This window comes from Aotus nancymaae, unplaced genomic scaffold, assembly GCF_030222135.1.
Source record: "Aotus nancymaae isolate 86718 unplaced genomic scaffold, 86718_ANA_hifiasm-v0.15.2.pri h1tg000004l, whole genome shotgun sequence".
Lineage (NCBI taxonomy): Eukaryota > Metazoa > Chordata > Mammalia > Primates > Aotidae > Aotus > Aotus nancymaae.
The window spans coordinates 45,955,813-45,981,924 of NW_026988415.1; the positions used below are offsets into that span (position 1 = coordinate 45,955,813).

Below are 26,112 nucleotides of genomic sequence, written 5' to 3' on the forward strand. Positions count from 1 at the left end.
CCTCATGATCCGCCTGCCTCAGCCTCCCAAAGTGCTGGGCTTACAGGCATGAGCCACTGTGCCCGGCCTGTATCATCCCTTTTAAACTTTACAATAGGCCTGTGAGGTAGGCACTGTTATTCCTGCCTTCACTGGGGGATATTGCCTAGTCACCCAGCTTGATAAGGGGTTTGGAAAGTATATTAACAGCCTGTAACAACAAAATTAAGATTCACTCAAAGAATTTTTTTCCCTTTACATGACTAAGGGTACACTAATTGTGTTGTGGGGAGGGTATTTAAATAACTTTCTGTGGTTGATAGATTCTATGTAGGAAAATTTGGTTGACACCTCGGAACACCTACATTGCACAAAGGGAAGTGTGTCAATAAACTGAAATACAGTTTTGTTAGATGTTGTTCAACTTAAATTCTTCACCCAGCTCACCTTCATAGGGTACACTCCCATCCCTTTTTCCCATCCACTTCCCCTTCTCTATTGGCTGAGAAAGTATGCCTGCCTCATAAACACGTATGTCATAAAGAGAAATGTGCATGATCCAATTTTCTTATGGTTTATTGAATCGTCTCCTGCCTGATAAAACTCTTATTCAGTAGAGATATTTGTTCCATCCCCAGGTGAGAATGATTGTCAGCAGAATTCTCCAGCGATATTTATCAGGCAAATTAGAGGTAGGTAGATGGGCTGAGAGGCCAAAGAAGACCCAAGGAGGATGCAGTATTTTTTTAACAGAGTAGAGCACTGACTTGGGCACACGAGATCTGGATTTTTAGGAGCAGCTCTGCCAGCTATCAGCTGTATCATCTTGGGCAAGCCACTTAACCTCTCTGTACCTCAAGTTCCTCATTTTTATAACAACAGGGGTTGGACTAGAGGCTCTGTAACATTCCTTTCAGCTTCATGATTCCTAAGCTGTGCCTCAGTCAGAATCCTATCAAAGACCTATAAGGTGCTTGGGTTGGTTCCTTTGAAGATAAGAGCAAATGCTGCAGCCATCGGCAGTGTCAGACCTTCTAGATGGGGTTGTAAGAGGGATCTTTCTGTACAAGGTTTCTATCCCTCAGAAGCACTTATGAGTTAGTTGATTTATACTCCTTGGTGAGATGGTATAGGGTAGAGAGCTAAGAGCAAGGGTAGAGAGTAGGACCTTAGTTTGAAAACTGTTTCTGCCACCTCCTGTCCCAGAGTGCCCAAAGACAAATTATTTAACCTCTCTGAACATCATTTTCTGCCTCTGTAAGATGGTGGTGATAGAATCAACTTCATAGGCTTTTGAAGATTAAAGGCAATGATATATATAAAGAACTTAGCCCAGTACCTGGCAAAATGAAAGTGCTGAATCAACCATGTGTGCTACCACTACTGGTGTGCTTATTGATATTAACATAATTCTGCTGACACAGGCATGAAAATACTTCAGCATTTTTTCTTTCTTTTTTTTTGAGACAGAACCTCACTCTGTTGCACAGGCTGGAGTGCAGTGGAGTGATCTCAGTTCACTGCAGCCTCCACCTCCAAGGTTCAAGTGATTCTCTGGCCTTAACCTCCAGAGTAGCTGGGATTACAGGTTTGTGCCACCATGCCCAGCTAATTTTTTTTTTTTTTTTGGGATGGGGTTTCACCATGTTGGTCAGGCTGGTCTTGAACTCCTGACCTCAGGTAATCTACCTGCCTCGGCCTCCCAGAGTGCTGGGATTACAGGCGTGAGCCACCACGCCTGGCCTTAATTTTTGTATTTTTAGTAGAGATGGGGTTTCACCATATTTGCCAGGCTGGTATTGAACTCCTGACCTCTAGTGATCCACCTGCCTTGGCCTCCCAAAGTGCTGGGCATAAGCCACTGCACCCAGCCAGCGTTTTTTCTTAGATACAGCTTTCTCTTTCTTTCTGACTTTAAATTGCTCTAGAGTCAGAAATATCGGGATTGAATTCCCTGCTCTACTTTTTTTTCCTTCTCTCCCCCAAATTTTAAAATTCAATTTAATTTATAAATCGATATATAATAGATGTACACGTTTTGTGGGTACATAGGATAATTTAATACATTCATATAATTTATGAAGATCAAATCAGTGTAATTGGGATATCCATTATCTTTAATATTTGTCTTTGTGCTAGAACATTCGAGTTATTCTCTTCTAGCTAGTTTGAAATATACAATAGATTATTATAAACTATAGTCACGCTACCAGTCTATCATATTGTATATATGTTTCCATTAATCAACTTCTCTTCATTCCCCCACCACCCCGCACTTTCCTGTCCTCTGGTAACTGCCAGTGTATTCTCTATCTTCATGAGATCCAATTTTTTAATCTCCCACATATGAGTGAGAACATCCTGCTCTGCTTTTTGTAGGCTGTGGGATCTTGGGCAAGTTTATTTGACTTTCCTGCCCCTTAGTTTCCTCATCTGTGAAATGCCATCAGGTATATACTTACCCCCAAGGGTTGTTGTGAATAACATAATAGATATAAAGAACTTAGCACTGGCCTGGCATCCAGAATCACTCAATAAATGGTGGTTGCATTGCTATGGTGAAAGTAATACAGATTGAGCATCCCTAATCTGAAAATCCAAAATCCAAAATCCTCTAAAATTAGAAATTTTTGGATTTAGGGATGCTCAACTAGTAAGTACATATAATGCAAATATTCCCAGATCAAAATAACTCTGAAATTTGAAATGCTTCTGGTCCCAAGCATTTCAGATAAGGGATACTCAACCTATAGTAGTAGTAATAGTAAATAACTACCACCACTACCACTACCACCCTTGGGATAGAGGGATGAATGCATTCAAGTGCCTGTATTTTTTGCATAGCTAACCAAAGTGTTAGTAGAGGCAGCAGTTGCTGTTCCTGGGAACAGCAAAGCAATTGTTCTGGGCTTCACAGACAGTGGCTGGGGCTTTAAAACAAAGTTATTTATGGAGGTGTGACTGAAAATGATTCATTACAGCATAATTCTTAGCAAATAAATTCTATTTATTTTTGCCACTCCTTTTCTGCCCAAGAAACTTAAAGAAAAAATGTGTATTTCTAAGGCTCAATTCTGGTTGATCACCCGTGACTTATTGTCCACAAGCTTTGTCAGCAACGTCTGGGTACAAAGATGTAAAGTCTCTGTTCTTTTTTACCAAGATGGTCTTCATTCTCAATGGATGCCATCTCACTTTTCTTGAGCCTGTCACTAAGTATAGGAATGATTTGATGGCTAGAATACAGATATACAGGAATAACAGGGGTTCTCAAGGATGAGTAGGTGGAGTTGTATGGGGAGTGTAGAGACATTATCAAATAGAAATTTAAAAGCCGAGTAGTCGTGATAGTTCTGGAGATGAACCTGTTTGCTGAGGGAGGGATATCAGATGTTTCTTTTGATTTCCCACTGTTTTTCTCTTTAGTAGTCTGTTGAAAGTAAAAAGAGAAAAAGGCCAGTTATTGTAAGTGAAGCCAAGTGCCAGGTTTCCTGTGCTTCCCAGACCATTTCAGGGTAGGAGGGTATTGGCCAGTTTCCAACAGGGTATAGACTGCACTCCACCCATCCTCTGCCCTGGCCTCGTACTTTCTCTCACTCTTGCTCTCTCCCCTCTGCCCTTCATTTAAGGAGTACTAACTATAGGAACCAAAGGCTTCTTCACACGAATTTTCTAGTAACATCTCTTCTGTGTCCCAGGTATCCATTCTCATTTTTGCCCTAAGTTCAGGGGTTATAGAAAGGAAAATGGATTTAAATTTTGGACAAAGATTTAGGGGTAGTTACTGATATCTAAAAAATCACTTCCTCTTCTACCACTGCCTTCCACTCTACTCTCTATTCTCATCTTCACCCCTTGTCCTCAGACCAGTGTGTGTCTCCTCATTAGTGGCCCACGCCAAGTCCAACACCCTCTATGTAGGTGTAACAACCCAAGGCTCCAAGGTAGCCAGGAGTATGAAAGGCCATGTCCCTTTCAGAGCTGAGGTGACATTATAATACTGATAGTTGACAATCTTGGAGACTGGGGTCCTAAGGAATACTGAGAAGGAGTGGCCAATAACTACAGCCTCTAAGCCCTCATAGCTTTTTAAAAAATGCCTTTTTTGTATTAGGAGAAATGATTCTGCTTATTATAAAAAAAGAAAATTTATAATAAAACAAAAATCCAAAAGTACAGCACCTAGGCCTTTTACATCTCACAATTACCTAGTATCTTTTGGTGATATCCCTCCAGATATCTCTATATCTGTATATGTATCATGCTATGCATGCTGTAGTCTGACTTGCTATTTTCCCTTACAAAAGTGCCAGGTTGTGGGAAACTTTCCATGTCAGTAAATATAAGTCCACATTAGCGTTTTTAATGTATGCATAGTATTCCATGGTATAGATGCATCCTAATTTATTTAGCCAGTCTCTATTATTGGACATATAGGCTGTTTCCCACTTTTAGTTACTGTACATGGTGCTGTGATTAAACATCCTTGAGCATCATTTTTGGGGTACTTGTGTAATTATCTTTGGAGACAGCTCAAGAATTGGGATTACTGGTTCATAGTGTGTTCATGTTTTTAAAGTACTTATATTTCCACCACTGGAATCATGAACTTTAAGATAACATCCTATAGCCATCTACAGATCTTGTGTCAACCAGTGCTGGGGCATCATACTGGACTACCAGAAGATGGTATCCAAGCACTCTTCCTGTACTTCTTCTATTTCTCTTCTCCTAATCACCAACCATAGAGTGAGGAAAGAATTTCAGGCTCAAAATTGGAATACTATTGTAGAAATTGTTAGGGAAGGCCTATGTACATTTTCTTCTCTAACCACTGATCCAGCATTACCTTAAAAAATATTGTCATCAACATATGGAGCTTCATTTTCGTAGCAAAGCTCCATGGTATTCTGAGCTCTAGTTCTTCTAGAATGTTCAGCTTCTTTCATGGGTTCATCATGTAAAACAAATGTTACTGACAGATTCTTTTTAGGCTGTAATCTTGTACCTTCTTTCTGTACAGCAAGAAGATGGGGGAAAATGTCAATTGGTGCCCATGTGTTGAGGGACTGGCCACTGAGTATTAGCATTTAAAGAGCCATTTACCCGTAGGATTGACTTTAGAGGCTTAGCTTCTATTGAATATTGTTCTAGATGCTGCCTTTTCTTCTTTGGCATTCCACTTCTGGTTAAGAAGCTGGGGGAAGATGGAAAGGACAGCAGTAGTAGAAACAGACACACTCTAAGCTTATTTATCTATGCAGCTACTACCCCATCCCTGCCATATGCCTTTGGGCAATGAAAATGACAACAGAGCAAGGGGATGTTTAGGCCTTTTGCTCCTCAAAACTCTGATCACCTACTATTTTCTTTTTCCTCATTGCAACATTTCTGTCCTCTCCCATCATTCCTCATTTTTGGGAGGATTATGGAACTAGAGGCTGAGAATACAGAGTAGGTTCATGACATTCATCCATAGAATAATGCCAGTAGGCTCCTTAAGGGGCTCATGTTCCTCTTCTCCTCCACATTTCTCTTTTCTAATTAGAGATTAGTAACCCTGTTTTAGAGAAGCTCTAATGCTGATAGGTTGGCTTACCTTTATTAAAATCATTCCCCTCACATGACCACTCAAGTTATGCTAGGGATGGGGTATACCTAACAATGTTGGAGTGTTGGTGGGCATTGCCCTAGCCCCATTTGAGCCAACTGATATCAAGAGACTTGCTCAATATCACCCAGAATCCAAACACCTCCCAGAATGCCTTGCTTGTGAGGAAGACTGACCCCCGCTGCTTTTCTTATCAGTAAATCTCATAGAGGCATCTCAGTACCTGCTTGAAGAGCATCTTTCTCCAGAGCCTCTGTTTTCCTTGGAGATTGGGATGCTCAAGGTGGGTGATAGTTGGCGAGTAGCACTGACAGCTAATAGCCAGCGCAGTCCTTCAACTATGGGCTGGTGGTTTCTTCTGTCAAGGTTGCTGATGGCTGAACATGGCTGCTGTGACAAAAGAGAAGAGAAGGCTGCAGACCTGGAGCCTGGGACCTCTGGGACCAGCAGAACCAGTCACTCTTATTTAAAGAGCAGAGGAACACATAAGCTCTGCTATGCCTAGAGAGGCTCTGAGACTTCTAGGAGTCACTCAGCATTCACATCTGAGAAGGGAAATGACAGACACAAAAGCTGAGGTCCTTTAATAAAGTGGTTGTGGTGTCTTGGATGTGTGACCTTGAGCAAGTCACATAGAGTCTCTGAGCCTTGACTTTTTTATTCATAAAATGGAGATATTCACATGTCCACTTTACAGAGCTATTTTGAAGGCAGAATGCAATATTTGTTACCACCGTCAAGTCAGGAATCACTGTGGGTGTCGCGTGACAGGGAGAGGCTTTGCCCCAAACCCAACATATGGGGCTGATTATAGAATGAGCCAAGGGCTGCATTAGCTGGGCTCTAGAGGAAGAGGGAAGGAAGGGGTTGACACTTACCAGTCGGCATGGGCACTTATTCTCTTTCACAAGCTTGTCTAGAAATAGATAATCAATAATGTCACAAGGCATGAGGGCTTTCTTCTTGTCCTGTTTGTTTGCTAGGCTAAAACGGCATATGAGAGAGGGAGGAAAAAAGAGTGAAAGACTGAAACCAAAATAGAAGCAAAAGGTGAGAAAAGAAGGGAAAGAGGAGGAGAACAAATTCTACTATAACTGCTAAATATCCAGGAATTAAGTTTAAAGACATACCTAATGAGATGAGCTAGACATTTTTCTAGCCAACTCCAAATAAAGGAAAGTATAGCACAAATCATTTGAATCCAAGATAGTCCCCCCGAGGGCTCATTTCTCACTTCCCCTACATTATGCTATCAAACTTTAATTAGAATTGCTAACTGGGCTATGAACAGATTTGGAATTTTTACATCCTTTCCCAAACTCTGTTCATGCTCTAGTTGAGGTTGCTAATGAGGAATGAAAGAGGCATAAAGGGAGTTGGGGGCAGGGATGAAAATTGGCCACCTGCATTATCTCCCTGGAATAAGTGCTAGTTATGTAACTTTTGAGCAATCTGATCAGAGGAGGTCATTGGCATCAATTATACAAGATAGGGGTTCTCTGCTATCATGAGGTTTCAGGATCAGAGACCGAAAAAGATGATAAGCAAATTCAGGAAGGTAGTCTTCAGGAAGAGTCAAGGGGTGGTGGCGGTGGATACCACTTTTCATTTCCCTTTGATGCTTTCTTTTAAAATTACTTTTGTACAGTTAGGTAACATGTCCCCCATGGCAATGTGTGGTAGAAAGTAGCTCTTGAGAGCAGCCCACAGAGATCTGGGCCGCTCTACCTCACTGAGCCTAAGGGAACAGGAGGCATAGCTGGGTGTGACAAAGGGACCACCCCACCCTTCATTTCTATACTTTTGAGGGTACAAATTGGGAAGGGAAAATAGGACAGAAAGGCAGAATCTTACAGTAAGATGGGTTTCCCTGCCACTCTTTTATCAGGCAGCAGATGTGTTAAGATGATCTTCACTTCACACATGCGTCTTATATCACTGGAATCCAGGACGAAAACAAGCCCATGTGCTTGTGCGTAGTAGTTTGGCCATGCTTCTCGGCCCTTCAGATCTCCGTTCAGGTCATAGATGGAAAGTTCATACTTATCTAACAAAAGTGTAGTCAGTTCCGATTTCATACAATGGTCGGTCTTACTGGGAAGTACTACGCACAGGGGAAAATAAGAGAAGCAATCACCTAAATGGAAACTCCATACTCATCTAACAGGCGTAGAGTCAGTTCTGATTTCATACAGTTGTCCATCCTACTGGGAAGTACTTTGCAGAGGGGAAGAGAGGAAAAGCAATCACAAAGTAGGGAAATATAGTTAGATCAAATAATTTGTTGAACCCTGACTAGAGCCTGCTCGGAGAAATCCTACTGAAGCATCCTGCCACCCTGCCCGAACTTAGGGACTATCTTCCTAAATCATTGCTTTACCCATGCTGTCTTCTGGCTCAGTAACCTTTAGTGAGTATCCACGGGTCCCAGATATAATACAGACTCCTTCACCTCCTAAGCTGCCAGACTTATCTCCTAGCGCTGTAACCTGACGGGTGTCCACACTGTCCCTGGTACATACCCAATCTGTTCTTCCCTTAGGTCCTTTGCCCCTACTTCTCCCATTCTACATCAATGTCATGCTCCCTCCTTCCCTGGGCTTTTACAGGATGCTGTTCTCTCTGCTTAGAACACTTCTACTCTTTGCTTAGTTAATGCCTATTTTTAAAAATATCAATTTTGATCTTGTTTATTCTAGAGTTTTTCCACACACCACCAGCGATCTGGATAGGGTACCTTTCTTCTGGGCTTAACATTGTTATAGCACGTATTACAGTGTTGTAAATTCCATGATTTATTTGTCTAGGTTATAAACTGCAACAGGACAGGGACGCTTTCAATTTTATTGAAATGTATTCACCATTATATTTGTGATGCCAAGCACACTCATCATTGAATTAATCTGATAAATGAACAGATGAACAGGAAGCCCTTCTCTCCCACCCTTTCTTCAATACCCAGCTCAAGTACTGTTTAGGAACCCTTCTCTGGCCTATCTGCTTCTCACTTCTCTCTTTTCTTTTGAGACTGAGTCTTGATCTGTCACCCAGGCTGGAGTGCAGTGGCATGATCTTGGCTCACTACAACCTCCACCTTCCGGGTTCGAGCAATTCTCCTGCCTTAGCCTCCCGAATAGCTGGGATTACAGGCACACACCACCACACCCAGCTAATTTTTTGTATTTTTAGTAGAGATGGGATTTCACCATGTTGACCAGGCTGGTCTCGAACTCCTGACCTCAGGTGATCTGCCTGCCTCAGCCTCCCAAAGTGCTGGGATTACAGGCATGAGCCACCACGGCCAGCACTTCTCTCTTTCTTGTTGACCACGTGGTCTGTTGAGCTGGTCCTTCACCTCTTTTTGTGCTTGTCTTGTCTCTCCAACTAAAACAAAATCTATATGAAGGAGGATGTCTGCATTACCATACACACAGTAGGTGTTCAATAAATGTTTACGGTGGTTGTTACTGTAGATAAGGGTATGAAGTCGTCTCCCACATACCTCTTCCAAGAAAACATGCTAGACTCAGATACATTTTCCTTTGAAAAGCTATAGCCAGAAGATAAAATCTCATAGGGAATTCCATACCTCATTCAGCTCCCATGGAAACGCAATTGAAAACGGCAGCCTTGGCTGGGTGTGGTGACTCACGCCTGTAATCCCAGCACTTTGGGAGGCTGAGGCGGGGGGATCGCCTGAGGTCAGCAGTTCAAGACCAGCTTGGCTGACATGGTGACACTCCATCTCTACTAAAAATACAAAAAAAAAAAAAATTAGCCAGGCGCGGTGGCGCGTGCCTGCAATCCCAGCTACGTGGGAGGCTGAGGCTAGAGAATCGCCTGAGCCCAGGAGGCGGAGGTTGCGGTGAACCAAGATCGCGCCACTGCATTCCAGCCTGGGCGACAAGAGCAAAATTCTGTCTCAAAAAAAAGGCCAGGCACAGTGGTTTACACCTGTAATCCCACCACTTGGAGAGGCTGAAGTGGATGGATCACAAGGTCAGGAGTCTGAGATTATCCTGGACAACATGGTGAAACCCCGTCTCTACTAAAAATACAAAAATTAGCTGGGCGTGGCTGTGCGTGCCCGTAATTCCAGCTACTTGGGAGACTGAGGCAGGAGAATCACCTGAACCTGGGAGGTGGAGTTTGCAGTGAGCCAAGATTGCGCCACTGCACTGCAGTCTGGCGACAGAACTAGACTCTGTCTCAAAAAAAAAAACAAAAAACAAACAAAAAAATAGCAGCCTTTATATGTGTGTAAGTCTGTTGAAGTGACTGCTCTAGCCTAGCTCTCTTCCCACATTAGGAGCAAAATGACATAATACATTCTCTATACCCATACCTGGGCACACTAAAACTAGAATCAATAACTTCTTATTTATAGTCTTAGACCTGCATGTGACATTTTCCGTAGGATTGCCAAAATGAATCATTAACATGAAAAGTTAGTAATATGCTTTCTGGTCTTTGGAAATGAGAATACATATATATGTGTGTATATGTATATGTTATTATGTTTTAATGTGATTTTCATAGCATCTTTTCTGATTTCATGTTAGGCAATGAACTTTTAAATTATAGCTTTCAGATAAAATAATTTTCAGTCACAACTTTGATATGATATTTGCTATATCTGTATTAGATTACTTAAAAGTAATAAGTGGGCCAGGCATGGTGGCTCAGGCCTATAATCCCAGCACTTTGGGAGGCTGAAGTGGGCAGATCACCTGAGATCAGGAGTTCGAGACCAGCCTGGCCAACATAATGAAACCCTGTCTCCACTAAAAATACAAAAAGTAGCCAGGCGTGGTGACGAGCACCTGTAATCCCAACTACTCAGGAGGCTGAAGCAGGAGAATCGCTTGAACCCAGGAGGCGGAGGTTGCAGGGAGCCAAGATCACGCCATTGCACTCCAGTCTGGGTGACAGAATGAGACTCTGCCTCCAAAAAAAAAAAAAAAAGAATAGGTTAAAACTCTAAAGGTAATACTAGAGTTTCCTGCATCAAGAAAAGCATTATATATATATATTTTTCCCTGTCAGAGAAAAAAGAATTTTCCTTAGTTTTCTTTTTATTTGAAACCTTACCAGTTCCTTCAGTTAATGCATTCTATTGTTAGCAAACTCTAGGTGCTGTAAGGAGTTCTTCTCTGACAATTTACATTTCTCTTATTTCCTCTTTTAATGTGTAAACACACTAAGAACAGGTACTGAGTCTAATTCATCTCTGTATCCCTAGTGGAGTGTTTCATAAAGCATGGTCTGGGCACCATATAATTGAGAATTACATGGGGGTGATTGTTAAGGCCTAACCCAGACCAAATGAATCAAAACCTCTAGGCTTGGGATACAAGCATTTGCATGTTTAACAAACTCCCTACAGTTAACAAAATCCTGAGGTGATTCTTTCTGCACTTTAAAGCTTGAGTACCACTGCCCTGGAGAGCCGTGAAACTCATGCTGATTGTGTCTCAGCATCATCTGGTGAGCTTGTTATGATAGAGATTTCATGAGCTAGCTTGCTGGGTGTGGTGCTACACACCTGTAGTCTCAGCTACTTGGAAGGCTAAGGTGGGAGGATTGCTAGAGCCTGGGCAATCAAGGCTGCAGTGAGCCATGATCACACCACTGTACCACTGCACTCCAGTCTGGGTGACAGAGTGAGACTGTCTCAAAAAAAAGGAGGCGGGGGGGGAACTGTAGATTCCATAGCTTCTTTCCAGACCCAAGTTTTTGATTTGCCAGATCCCTTGTCAGTAGGTTTGAAAACTCCCCAGGTGATTCTGGTTATTGGTTCTCAGTATTCACTGTTCTTCACTGTTCTCCATGATCACCTGTAGAGTTTTTTTTTTTTTTTAGGCTGGAGTACAGTTGCACCATCTTGGCTCACTGCACCCTTTGCCTCCCAGGTTCAAGTGATTCTCCTGCCGCAGCCTCCTGCGTAGCTGGGATTACAGGCACCCACCACTACACTCAGCCAATTTTTGTATTTTTAGTAGAGATGTGATTTTACCATGTTGGCCAGGCTGGTCTCGAACTCCTGACTTCAGGTGATCTGCCCGGCCTCGGCCTCCCAAAGTGCTGGGATTACAGATATAAGCCACTGCGCCCAGCCACCTGTAGAGCTTTAAAACCCTATAACACTGGACCTCATTCTCTCAGGGTTTGATTCCATAGATCTGGGGTGGGGCTGAAGCATCATGTTTTTTTTAAAAAGCTCCCCAGGTGATTGAAATACATAGCCAGGTTTGAAAGGCACTGGTCTAAATGTCCTCATTTAGGACACCTGCTTGTACCAGTGCTTGGGTTTTTTTCTTGCCTTACATGACCATGCCAGACAAAACAGTTATAGTGAATGGTGTCAATAATAATGGCTTGGAGGAGGTGGTGTAAGATAGCCAAATAGAATCCTTCACTGATGGTCACCCCTGCAGGAACACCAAATTGAACAACTATCCACATGAAAGCACCTTCATAAGAACCAAAAATCAGGAGAGTGATCACAGTATCTGGTTATATTTTTTCTTTTTTTGAGACAGGGTCTCACTCTGTCGCCTATGCTGGAGTGTGGTGGCTCCGTCTCAGCTCACTGCAGCCTTGACCTCCTGGACTCAAGTGATCCTTCCACCTTAGCCTCCTGAGTAACTGGGATTACAGGCATATGCCACCACACCTGTCTGATTTTTTTTTTTTTTTTTGTAGAGACAGAGTTTTGGCATGTTGCCCAGGCTGGTCTTGAACTCCTTGGGCTCAAGCAATCTGCCTGCCTTAGCCTCACAAAGTCCTGGGATTACAAGCATGAGCCCCCACACCTCGCCTTGGTAATAACATCATGTCAAGGAAAGAGGAACTGAAGAGGGTAGAAAAGACAGTCTTGAATCACCAGCACCACCCTTTCCCCTCCCCTGGCAGCACCACATGGCACAGAGAGAGAATTTGTGTTTGGAAGAGAAGAGTACAGTGATTGCAGGACTTTGGATTGGAACTCAGTGCTGCCCTGTCACAGCACAAAGCTATACAGGGAAGAATTTGCCTTGCACTCATGGAGAAAGCATTTAGACCAGCCCTAGCCAGAGAGAAATTGTCCATCCCAACAGTTGGAACCTGAGTTCCAGCAAGCCCTGTCACCACAACCTGCTCTGGGGTGCTAAATAAACTTGAAAGACAGTCCAGGCCACAAGGACTGCAGTTCCTGGGCAAGTCCTGGTGCTTTGATCGGCTTGGACCCAAGGACTTAGGGGGCATGCAACCTAGTGAGTCACCAGCCAGGGTGACCAAGGGAGTGCTTCTGTCACCCTTCCCCACAGTGCCAGGCAGCACAGCTTGTAGCTCTGGGAGGAGAGGGAAGAGTAAAGAGAGCATTGTAGTACAACTTGAATACCAGTTCAGCCACAAAAAAATAAAGTACCAAGCAGAGTCCTGAAGCCCTCATTTGAGGCCATAGGTCCCCGATGACATTTCTAGACCCATCCTGGGCCAAAAGGGAACCCAGTGCCCTGAAGGGAAGGACTCAGTCCTGGCAGGATTCACCACCACCTGACTAAAGAGCCTTTGGGCCTTGAGTAAACATCCCGAGAGAGCGCCAGGCAGCAGTCACCATGGGCCTTGGGCAAGACCCGGTATTATGCTGGCTTCAGGTGTGACCCAGCACATTTTCAGTGGTAGTGGCCATAGGGAGAGACTCCTGCTTGAGGAAAGGAGAGAGAAGAGTAAAAAGGACTTTGTCTTGCAACTTCAGTACTAGCTCCGCCACAGTAAAATATAGCACCAAGCAGACTCTTGATTCCGGCCGGGCGCGGTGGCTCACGCCTGTAATCCCAGCACTTTGGGAGGCCGAGGCGGGTGGATCACGAGGTCAAGAGATCGAGACCATCCTGGTCAACAAGGTGGAACCCCGTTTCAACTAAAAATACAAAAATTAGCTGGGCATGGTGGCGCGTGCCTGTAATCCCAGCTACTCGGGAGGCTGAGGCAGGAGAATTGCTTGAACCCAGGAGGCGGAGGTTGCGGTGAGCCGAGATTGCGCCGTTGTACTCCAGCCTGGGTAACAAGAACAAAACTCCGTCTCAAAAAAAAAAAAAAGTCCTTGATTCCAGGCCTTAGCTCCTGGAGGGCATCTCTAGACTCACCTTGGGCCAGAAAGGAACACACTACCCTGAAGGGAGAGACCCAGGCCTGGTAGGATTTACTACCTGCTGACTAAAGAGCCCTTGGGCCTTGAATAAAAATTGGTGGTAGCTAGGCTATAGTCCCTACGGGCTTGGGGCAGTGGTGGCCATGAGCAAAGACCCCTTCTGCTTGAGGAAAAGAAAGAGAAATATAAAGAGGACTTTGTCTTGCAACCTGGATACTTGCTCAGCCCAAGTAAAATAAAGCACCAAGCAAATTTCTAAAGCCCCTGACCCCAGGCCCTAGCTCCTGGGTAGCATTTCTAGACCCACCCTGGGCCAGAAGGGAACCTGCTGCACTGAAGGGAAATTCCCTGTCCTAGCAGGATTCATCACCTACTGACTGAAGTGCCCTTGGGCCTTGGGTAAATATCAGGGATAGCAAGGAAATAGTTGCCACAGGCCTTGAGTGAGACCCTGTACTATGTTGGCTTCATGTGTGACCTAGCACAGTCTCAGTGGTGGTGGCCACAGGAGCGCTTGTATCACCCCTTCCCCAACTCCAGGCAGCTCAGCACAGAGAGAGAGAGACTCCATTTGTTTGGGAGAAAGTAAGGGAAAAGAACAAGAGACTTTGCCTAGCAAACCAGGGAATTCTCTCAGATCTTACCCAAGACCACCAAGATGGTACCTCTATAGCTTTACAAGAGTCACAGCATTACCAGGCTTAGGGTGTCCCCTAATGCATATACAGCTGCAGTGACCAAAGACTTGATTACAACACTCAATTCCCTTTGAATCCTTCTCAAGAAGGATGGGTATAAACAACCCCAGCCTGCATAGGTTAAATACCTAACTCTTCAATGCCCAGACATTGATGAACATCAATAAACATCAAGACCATCCAGGAAAACATGACCTCACCAAGAGAACTAAATAAGGCACCAGTAACAAATTATGGCGTGACAGAGAATTCAAAATAGTTGTTTTGAGGAAGATCATTGAAATCCAAGATAACACAGAAAAGGAATTCAGAATCTATGAGATAAATTTAACAAAGATTAAAATAATTAAAAAGCAGAAATTCTGGAGCTGAAAAATTCAATTGACAAACTGAAGAGTTTCTCAACAGCAGAATTGATCAAACAGAAGAAAGACTTAGTAAATTTTAAGACAGGCTGTTTGAAAATGCATGGGCCAGGCTCAATGGCTCACGCCTGTAATCCCAGCACTTTGGGAGGCTGAGATGGGTGATTCACTGAGGCCAGGAGTTCAAGACCAGTCTGGCCAACCAACATGGTGAAACACCATCTCTATTAAAAATACAAAAATTAGCTGGGCGTGGTGGCTTGTGCCTGTAATCCCAACTAACTTGAGAGGCTGAGGCAGGAGAATTACTTGAACCCAGGAGGCAGAGGTTGCAGTGAGCCAAAATCGTGCCACTGCACTCCAGCCTGAGCTATAGAGCAAGACTCCATCTCAAACAAAAAATGTAGAGGAGTCAAAAGAAAAAAGAAAAAAAAAAAAAGCACACCTACAGGATCTGGAAAATACATCATTGCCTCAAAAGGGCAAATGCCTTGAAGAGGAGGTATAGAGAGAGAGAGATTGGACTGGAAAGTTTATTCAAAGGAATAATAACAGAGAACTTTCCAAACCTACAGAAATATATGAATACTTAAGTAGATTACAGAGAACCAAGCAGATTTAACCCTAGCAAGATTACCTCAAGACATTTAATAATCAAACTCCCAAAGGTCAAGGATAAAGATCCTAAAAGCAGCAAGACTGTAAGATATAAAGGAGCTCCAGTATTTCTGGCAGCAAATTTCTCTATGGAAACCTTGCAGGCCAGGGGATAGTGGCATGATACACTTAAAGTGCTGAAGGAAAAAAAAAAAAACTTTTATCCTAGAATATTATATCCAGCAAAATTATCCTTCAAACATGAAAGAGAAATAAAGACTTTCCCAGGCAAACAAAAGCTGAGGGATTTTGTCAACACCAACCCTCTCCTACAAGAAATGCTAAAGGGAGTACTTCAATCTGAAAGAAAAGGATGTTAATGAGCAATAAGAAATCACCTAAAGGTATGAAACTCACTGGTAACAGTAAGTCACACAGACAAATACAGAGTATTGTTATAACACTGTAATTGTGGTATGTAAAGTGCTCATAGCTTGAGTAGGAAGACTAAAAGATGAGCCTATCAAAGTAACAACTATAGCAACTTTTAATGACAGTATAGTAAGATACAAATAGAAACAATGAAAAGTTAAAAAGCAGAGGGGATGAAGTTAAAGTGTACAATTAATATTAGTTTTTTCTTGTTTTTGCAATCACACTTGTCATCAGTTTAAAATAATGAGGTTTCCAGGTGGCAGTGGATGAATATTAAAATAAAATAAAATAATGGATTATAAGATGTTATTTGCAAGCCTCATGGTAATTTCAAATCAAAAAACCTACAACTGATACACAAAAATATAAAGCAATAAATCAAAACATACTACCAGAGAAAATCACTTTCATAAAAAGGAAGACAGGAAGGAAGGAAAAGACCACAAAACAACCAGAAAGCAAATAACAAAATGGCAGTAGTAAGTCCTTGTTAATAATAACATTGCATATAAATAGACTAAACTCTCCAATCAAAAGACATAGGGTGGATGAGTGGAAAAAATCACAAACAAAAAACCACAATCTGTTTCCTACAAGAAACGCACTTCATCTACAAAGACACATGTAGACCTGAAAGGGTTATAAAATTATATCCCATGCAAATGGAAACCCAAAAGAGCAGGAGTAGCTAGACTTCAGACAAAACAGATTTCAAGACAAAAACTATAAAGAGACAAAGCATGTCATTATATAATGATAAGGGGATCACTTCAGCAAGTGTATATAAAAATAATAAATATATATGCACCCAACACTGGAGCATCCAGATACACAAAGCAAATGTTATTAGAGCTAAAGAGAGAGAGATAGACCCCAATACAGTAATAATTGGAGATTCCAGCACCCCACTTTCAGCATTGGACAGATTATACAGATCAGCAATGAAACATTGTACCTAATCTGCAATATAGAGCAAATGGACCTAATAGGTATTTATAGAACATTTCATCCAATGAATGCAGGATATACATTCTCCTCAGCACATTGATCATTCTGGGAAGGCTTTGGAGAAAGGGGGACCCTCATATACTGTTGGTGGGAAGATAAATTATGTTCCACTATGAAGGTTCCTCAAGAAACTAAACATAGAACTACCATGTGATGTAGCAATCCACCTGCTGTGTATGTATGCAAAAGAAAGGAAATCAGTATGTCAAAGAGCTATCTGATGTCCTATGTTTATTGCAGCACTGTTCACAATAGCCCAGATTTGGAAGCAACCTAAGTGTCCATCAACAGATGAATGGATAAAGAAAATGTAGTACATATACACAATGGATACATAAAATTTAGCCATAAAAAAGAATAAGATCTTGTCATTTGCTACAACACAGACAGAACAAGTACATTATGTTAACTGAAATAAGCCAGGCACAGAAAGATAAATTTCATATGTTCTCACTCATTCATGGAAGCCATAGAGTGAAATAATTGAACTCATGGAGACAAAAAGTAGGATACGGCTGGGCGCGGTTCATGCCTGTAATTCCAGCACTTTGGGAGGCCAAGGCAGGCAGAGCACTTGAGGACAGGAGTTTGAGACCAGCCTGGCCAACATGTTGAGACCCCATCTCGACTAAAAATACAAAAATTAGCCAGGCATGGTGGCACATGCCTGTAATCCTGGCTACTCGGGAGGCTGAGGTAGAAGAATTGCTTGAACCCGGGAGGCGGAGGTTGCAGTGAGCTGAGATCGTGCCACTACACTCCAGCCTGGGCAACAGAGTGAGACTCCGTCTCAAAAAAAAAAAAAAAATAGAGAGAGAGAGAGTAGGATAGTTACTGGAGAGTGGAAAGTGTTGTGAGGGGAGGGAATGAGGATGGTTAATGGGTACAAAAATGTAGTTAGAATGAATAAGATCTAGTATGTGATAGCACAACAGAGTGACTATAGTCAGCAATAATTTGTTGTACATTTAGAAAACTGAGGGAGTACAACTGGAATGTTTGTAACACAAATAAATGGTGAATGCTTGAGGTGATGGATACCCCATTTACCCTGATTTGATTATTACACATTGTATGTCTGTATCAACGTATCTCACATATAAATATATACACCTACAATGTGCCCATAAAAATTTAATAAATTTTTTAAAATCCCAAAATGGCTTGTGTCCCAAAATATTTTATAGCTGGTGTCTTCAAATGTTCACACAAGTTATTACTTGCAGACTGGCATTTCCTTCCTAGGCAATTATCTGTTCTTGGCAGTCAGCTTAAAAACGTTCGCAGTGGCCAGGCACGGTGGCTCACACCTGTAATCCTAGCACTTTGGTAGGTAGAGGCGGGGGGTAGGGGGGATCACCTGAGGTCAGGAGTTCAAGACCAACCTGACCAACACAGTGAAACCCCGTCTCTACTAACTAGAAAAAGTTAGCCGGGTGTGGTGGCACATACCTGTAGTCCCAGCTACTTGGGAGGCTGAGGCAGAAGAATTGCTTGAACCCAGGAGTCTGAGGTTGCAGTGAGGCAAGATTGCGCCATTGCACTCTAGCCTGGGCAACAAGAGTGAAACTCCGTCTCAAAACAAAACAAAACCCAAAACCAAACAACAACAACAAAACATTCACAGGGACAAGGGAGGTGAATTATTCAATTTTGGACACACAGGAACCTATTAGATTGATTCTGGTGGTCCTGCATAGACAGAAGTGGCCTGAGACATTCTTCAGAATGTGATATCCATGCCCATTAAAAAATTCCCTGTGAATGTAGTCACAACCAATAGATTTATGAATCACCCCCCAGGTATTCACTGAGCACAAGGCAAATTATGTAGTAACAAAGTAAATAGACTCTAGGCAGTGTCCTCTAGGAATTAAGATGGGAAACAGACACTATTCTCACAGGCAAAATAGCATACCATTAATTCCAGGTGGGTGCTTCCAAAAGCTGGCTGGCCATCAGAAACCCCTGGGGAATTCTTTTTTTTTTTGTTTTGTTTTGTTTTAAGAGACGGGGTCTCGTTATGTTGCCCAGGCTGGAGTGCCGTGGCTATTCACAGGCGCGATCCCACTACTGATCGCGAGTTTTGGCCTGCTCCGTTTCTGACCTGGGCCGGTTCACCCCTCCTTAGGCAACCTGGTGGTCCCCTGCTCCCGGGAGGTCACCATATTGATGCCGAACTTAGTGCGGACACCCGGTCGGCATAGCACACTGCAGCCCAGAACTCCTGGGCTCAAGGGATCCTCCTACCTCAGGCTCCCGTGTAGCTGGGACAACAGGCACGCACCACCGTGCCCGGTAGGAATTCTTAAAATATAGATTCCTAGGGCATACCCGGACTAAAGGGAATCCAGGGGCGAGGTTGAGTTGGAGTTCTAGAAAATTATCCCCACTGTTTTCAATAATCTTGTGATTTTTCCTGGCTCCTGGATTTTTCCTGCTGCTATTTACCTTCTTAAATATTTCTGCCTATCAGAGAATAGGGTGAAGCAAGGAGTTAAGTTTGTTTCCCACAAGCGGGAATACAAGGCTGAACCCATTGGTTAAAATATGAGGCTTGGAGCTGCTAATGGGACAGAGGAAGTTGTTATAGAAAATGGCAACATGCCTCCAGGCACAGTGGCTCACACCTGTAATTCCAGCACTTTGGGAAGCTGAGGCAGGAAGATTGTTTGAGGCCAGGAATTCAAGACCAGCCCTGCCAACATGGTGAAACCCCATGTTTACTAAAACCCAAAAAGTTATCCAGGTGTGGTGGTGCACACCTGTAGTCCCAGCTACTTGGGAGGCTGAGGCATGAAAATCGCTTGAACTTGGGAGGCAGAGGTTGCAGTGAGCTGAGATTGTGTCACTGCACTCCAGCCTGGGCAACAGAGCAAGACTCCATCTCAAAAGAAAAAAAAAAAACAAAAAGAATAAACAGTAGAAAAGAAAATGGCGGCCGGGCGTGGTGGCTCACGCCTATAATCCCAGCACTTTGGGAGGCCAAGGCGGGTGGATTACGAGGTCAAGAGATCGAGACCATCCTGGTCAACATGGTGAAACCCCGTCTCTACTAAAAAAAAAAAAAAAAAAAAAAAAAATTAGCTGGGCATGGTGGCGCGTGCCTGTAATCCCAGCTACTCAGGAGGCTGAGGCAGGAGGATTGCCTGAACCCAGGAGGCGGAGGTTGCAGTGAGCCGAGAACGCGCCATTGCACTCCAGCCTGGGTAACAAGAGCGAAACTCTGTCTCAAAAAAAAAAAAAAAAAAAGAAAAGAAAAAAAGAAAATGGGAACATGTATCATGTATCAGGTGAATGGTGGAATGGGCAGAATACCCATTCCATGAATATTTATTGAATACCTACCTGAAAATGCTAAAAAGTCCCAGGCTAAAGATACAGAGAGGAAAAGATCCATTATTTCTCCTCAAGAGGCTCACAATTTAGGGGATGGACTTGCAGTTGCCTGATGATGTTGTAATAAGTGCATGCCAGAGTGATGCGTGGAATAGAGTGGGAGCTGAAGGAGGGCACTGATAGGGAAGGCTTTCCTGACGTCCAGCTGTGCTGTGACTTGAGGCTTTTGATTTAGCAGGTAGATAATGGTGGAGGTAAAATGCTAAGTAGTGGGACAATATGTATAGAACTAGGAAAGGGGGGCCGGGCGCGGTGGCTCAAGCCTGTAATCCCAGCACTTTGGGAGGCTGAGACGGGTGGATCACGAGGTCAAGAGATCGAGACCATCCTGGTCAACATGGTGAAACCCCGTCTCTACTAATACAAAAAATTAGCTGGGCATTGTGGCGCGTGCCTGTAATCCCAGCTACTCAGGAGGCTGAGGCAGGAGAATTGCCTGAACCCAGGAGGCGGAGGTTGCGGTGAGCCGAGAACGCGCCATTGCACTCCAGTCTGGGTAACAAGAGCAAAACTCCGTCTCAAAAAAAAAAAAAAGAACTAAGAAAGGGGGATGGCAAGTAATTTGTTGTGGCTTTATTAGAGGGTATGTGCAGAGAGCATGAGAATGAAGCTGGAGGAAGACTCAGGGACCAACTCAGGGCTTTGTGTGCTGCTAAGAAACTTAAGTTTTATCTTGAAGATAATGGCATTGAACAGTTTTGAGCAGGGAAGTGCCATGATCAGACTTTTATATTACGTCCTTCTGGTAGCTATGTGGATTGAATACTGGGGGGACAACTGGAGATGACAAGATCAGCCAGAAGGTTGTTGCTATAGTTCAAGGAAATTGATGAGGAGTTCAGGTAGGTCAGTGGCAGAGGAGTTAGGTTAGCCCTTTTTGTTCAGGGATGCCTGGTTAGATAAAACTCAACCATGTCATCATACTACTTCATTTATTCAATAAACATGGGTGGAGGGCATCCTGCGACAGGCAGTACTGGCTTCTTTGATTGCTCCTTAACAAGTAGTATAGTAGCTTTCTGAAATTCTATGTAACTGCTTCTTGAAATGTCAAGATATTAAACTAGAGATCTGGTATTAAACTTGCACATATCGGAACTGACAACATTTCTCAAGCTCCAACTCTGTATATTAGCTGTCACAGAATTTCCTGTTATTAAACTTCATCATCCCACACTTGTCTCTCTTATCTAGATCAAATTCCACTTTAATTGAGCCCTGAAACTAGACATCATTTCAAACATGCTATCCTTCATAACTGACTGCCATGCTTTACATAGTTTTAACTCATGCATACTGACCCTATGAAAGGACTTTCAATTAGGATATCTTGTAAAGGGAGCAGGTGACAGACATTACATAAACAGGATGTTTATGTAAGGTGGGGAAGGGAGGGAGGGAGAGAGAGAGTCTCTCGAGTGTGTGTGTTGGGAGGTGTTTATCCACAAAAAGAGGGAAACTGAGGGCCATGAAGTAATGCAGGGAAGGAATGATTATTAACTGGATTCTGTGGTGCATGGGATACCCACGCCAGTGTCTAATGCTCTTAGTTCCTTACATTTTTGGAATGTCTCCAAGAGAAGAGTTTTGCCTGAGTTGTCCAAGCCAATCATAGGTATGGTCACATTCCTAGAAATGTAAAAAGAAAAAAGAGTCAAAGTCTTAAAACAACAGTTAGGTTTTAAGCTAAACATAGAATTATACTCTTCCTTAGTGTCTGGGATTCTGACCTGCAGTAATTCCAATGCATGTACCATAAAAGGCCCAGCCAAAGCAGTAGAAGGTGATATGGGAGCCCCATAGCAAAGCCCCCAAGGATGCTTTTCTTCTTTGATTTACTTAACCTTGTACAATTGGCCATCCCTCCTCAACCCTGCCTCCAATCTTATAAACACTGCTTAATCACTTCACCTAACAACATATATTATGAAGATTTGTCCCTTGAGAGACTATGGGCAGATTTGTGGGAGGAAATAATGGAATAGGCCTAGGGTAATAATTGTAATATTACCTTCGTGTCCCTTCTGGTTTCTTTAGTTGAGACCAGCAGGCGGTCAAAAGCCGGAACATGATTCAGCTGGGTTCTTAAATATTGAGAAGAAATATTAAGAGAAGAACATGATTCAGCCTGGTTCTTAAATATTAAGGAAGAAAATAAGAAATAAGTCCCATTATAAACATTGAACCTTTAGTCAGCTTGTGACTAAACAGGTGCCTATAAACAGAAAGCCTGGGATTGTTAGAAGTCTATTACTTCATTCTATCCAACCAACCACTTCTATAAATGTCATAGAAGGAGGGACTAGTCATTCTCAACTGCAGTGACAGGCTCTGTGCTAAAGAGTAGCTTTCTTTAAAATGGGGTGATTTCTTAGTATAGCAGCCTACACAGACATAATCAGATGTGGCCTATCCCTTCAGCCATAATTCATCCTTTTATTAAGAATATCTTTATCCAACCTTGGGGAAGTTGGGATGACGCCTAAGAGAAGAATCAACTTAGGTTTCCAGAAGAACCTATTGGGAGATCTGTTCCAAGTACCAATAATGTCTCTTCTTCAAAGATATGGGCGTTGGTGACCCACTATTGTAGATTTTATACAATCTTTGGAGCTATAAGTGACCTTAGAGATCATCTAGTTTAATGGATTTCAAATATTAATCTAGGTGTCCCATCCTCAAAAATTTCCAGGGAGCTGCAGAAGCTTCCCAGGTGATGTCATTGTGCAGCTGGATTTGGAAGTGAATGCCTAAGGTAATCACTTCAAGGTTCATCCTTGAAAAGTGGATTGTTTCCACTTTTTGGCTCTTATGAATAATGCTGCTATAAACATTTGTATATAAGTTTTTGTGTGGATATGTTTTCTTTTCTCTTGGTTATATATCTAGGAGTTTTATTGCTGGGTTATATGTTAAATCTATATTTAACCTCTTGAGGAACTGCCAGACTGTTGTGCACAGTGGCTACAATATCCCACATTCCCACCAGCAATGCTTGTTTTTTTGTTTATAGCTATCCTAGTGGGTGTGAAGTAGGTATTTCATTGTGGTTTTGATTTATATCTCCCTAATGTCTAATTACAGTTGACCCTTAAACAACGTGGCTTTGAACTGCGTGAGTCTACTTATACCAGGATTTTTTTCAACAAAATGAGGATATTTGTGAATGTGAAACTCATGTATATGCAGGGCTGACTTTTCATATACATGGGTTTCACCGTGCAAACTGCAGGATTTAAGAATGCACAGATATTGGCATATGAAGGGGTCCAGGAACCCATTTCCCCCAAGTTTAGTGAGGGACAACTGTATGTTGAAGCCCAGAATTGGAGGAAGCTCTGGTTGGGTTAACAAAATACTTCAGTTAATGCTTAGATGGGTTTTGCTTAGCTATCTGATGAGCACACTTTATGTGCCAGCTTATTAATGGATAATTTAGCAGGGTTCTGCAGAGTCATTCAGTCATTTACTGTTTTGGAGAATTGTTATTCCAAAATACTAACATTTCATAGCATTTCTTATAGCACAGCTCACTCCCTGGAAGATCATTAAGTTTTCCGTAAAGACCTACTTGAGAATGGCTCTGGCTTATGCCAGACAAAAGAGAAACCTTATATATGGCCTGTGATCAAAACCAGCCTTACTCCAGCTTTGCACATGAAGCTAATATGACCTGGAGCCTGAAACATCAGAGCCTAATTGTCTGGGTGCCATGATAGCCATCTCCCTTGGAGAAGAGGCCAGTAACTGCTTCATGTTTGTTTCCTGATAATTGGCAGAGCCTTCTGACTTGATGTCAGTCTCTTTGTATTTGTCAGTGCTACCAAGAAGTGTTAAAGTGGCATCATACAAGTTCTTCCTTTACAAGGAAGGGTAGGTAGGATAACCCAACTGGGAAAATGATTGAATTAGGGATTACTGGTCCGATCCTTTATTTCTAGTGCCTATTCTGGGTAGCCTGAAGTGATATCACCTCAACTAAACGTACCATTTCCAAATTTCTTATCCGTAAAATGAAGATAATGTCATGTTTTACTTACCAGGAGGTGATTATTTATCCAATGAGTTGATTCTTTTTGGATGGAAGATATAAGATATGCAGAGTAATAGGAAGATGTATTGAACTTTCTAGCCTTCTTGCCAGATTAACACAGTTTAGGCTGTCCACTTATAAAAGCTATGGTGATGTCCTAATAATGGTTGTCAAGGTACCGACATGTCTATGGCAACCACTACTTGGTTCATAACAACCAAACTCACATCTCCTTACCTTGTATGATTATAGCTAATTACTAAAGGAACTTTTAGTTATCATAGTTTTTATTAGTTTTACAAAATATTTATATATAATTTACTGTGTGCCAGGGCTCGTTAAAGCACTTTATACACATTAATTCATTTAATCCTTACAGCAACATGACAAAGTAGGGGCTATCATTCCTACTTTTCAGAGATGAAATTGTTCACAAAGGGTTTATATAACTTGCTAAATGTTACCTAGCTGATAAATGGTAAAGCCAGCATTCAAACCTAGGCATTCTGGCTTCAGAGTCCGTATTAGGTCAAAGGTCTTGCAGACCTCATGTACCAGAGAAACTGCCTCTGCTCTGGGTAACTCTATCTCTTCTAGCCAAACCGTATCATACTTAGTGGACTTTTTTTTTGAGACGGAGTTTCGCTCTTGTTACCCAGATTGGAGTGCAATGGCGCGATCTCAGCTCACCGCAACCTCCGCCTCCTGGGTTCAGGCAATTCTCCTGCCTCAGCCTCCTGAGTAGCTGGGATTACAGGCACGCGCCACCATGCCCAGCTAATTTTTTGTATCTTTAGTAGAGACGGGGTTTCACCATGTTGACCAGGATGGTCTCGATCTCCTGACCTCGTGATCCACCCGCCTTGGCCTCCCAAAGTGCTGGGATTATAGGCGTGAGCCACCGCGCCCGGCCTTTTTTTTTTTTTTTTTTTTTTTTTGAGACGGAGTTTCGCTCTTGTTACCCAGGCTGGAGTGCAATGGCGTGATCTGGGCTCACTGCAACCTCCGCCTCCTGGGTTCAGGCAATTCTCCTGCCTCATCCTCCTGAGTAGCTGGGATTACAGGCACGCGCCACCGTGCCCAGCTAATTTTCTGTATTTTTAGTAGAGACGGGGTTTCATCATTTTGACCAGGATGGTCTCGATCTCTTGACCTCGTGATCCACCCGCCTCGGCCTCCCAAAGTGCTGGGATTACAGGCATGAGCCACCGTGCCCGGCCTACTTAGTGGACTTTTTATGAAATGTTTTAATTTTCTTTTCTTTTCTTTTTTTTTTTTTTGAGACAGAGTCTCGCTCCGTCGCCAGGCAACCAGACTGGAGTGCAGTGGCGCGATCTCGGCTCACTGCAACCTCTGCCTTCTGGGTTCAAGCGATTCTCCTGCCTCAGCCTCCCGAGTAGCTGGGACTACAGGCATGCGCCACCACACCCAGCTAATTTTTTTTTTTGTATTTTTTGTATTTTTAATAGAGACGGGGTTTCACCATGTTGGCCAGGATGGTCTCAATCTCTTGACCTCATGATCTGCCCGCCTCGGCCTCCCAAAGTGCTGGGATTACAGGCATGAGCCGCTGCACCTGGCCAAATGCTTTACTTTTTAGAATGGTTTTAGATATACAGAAAAATTGCTAAGACAGAACAGTTTGTAACCACCCTCAACACCCAGTTTCTCTCACTGTTAACATCTTAGGATGCTGCATTTATTACAATTAATGAACCAGCATTGATACATTGTTACTAACTGAAGTCCATACTTCATTCAAATTTCCTTAGTTTTTACCTAAGCTTCTCAGATTTTGTTTGTTTTGTTTTGATTTTAGAGACAGGGTCTGGCTCTGTTGCCCAGGCTGG

The 26,112-nt window shown here is 42.8% G+C and overlaps 1 protein-coding gene across 1 annotated transcript; it reads right to left on the bottom strand.

Annotated features, from left to right (window-relative positions):
- Positions 1 to 2,965: 2,965 nt before the first annotated feature.
- Positions 2,966 to 24,369, bottom strand: ARL13A (ADP ribosylation factor like GTPase 13A). The gene is made up of 9 exons (XM_012464041.2): positions 24,270 to 24,369; positions 22,241 to 22,313; positions 21,788 to 21,858; positions 7,445 to 7,694; positions 6,469 to 6,574; positions 5,814 to 5,980; positions 5,086 to 5,176; positions 4,829 to 4,994; positions 2,966 to 3,215 (listed from the first exon to the last, which is right to left on the bottom strand). The coding sequence occupies exons 2-8, from the start codon at positions 22,297 to 22,299 to the stop codon at positions 4,830 to 4,832; spliced, it is 909 nt and encodes a 302-aa protein (XP_012319464.2). The 5' UTR covers positions 22,300 to 22,313; positions 24,270 to 24,369; the 3' UTR covers positions 2,966 to 3,215; position 4,829.
- Between the last annotated feature and the right edge of the window lie 1,743 nt (positions 24,370 to 26,112).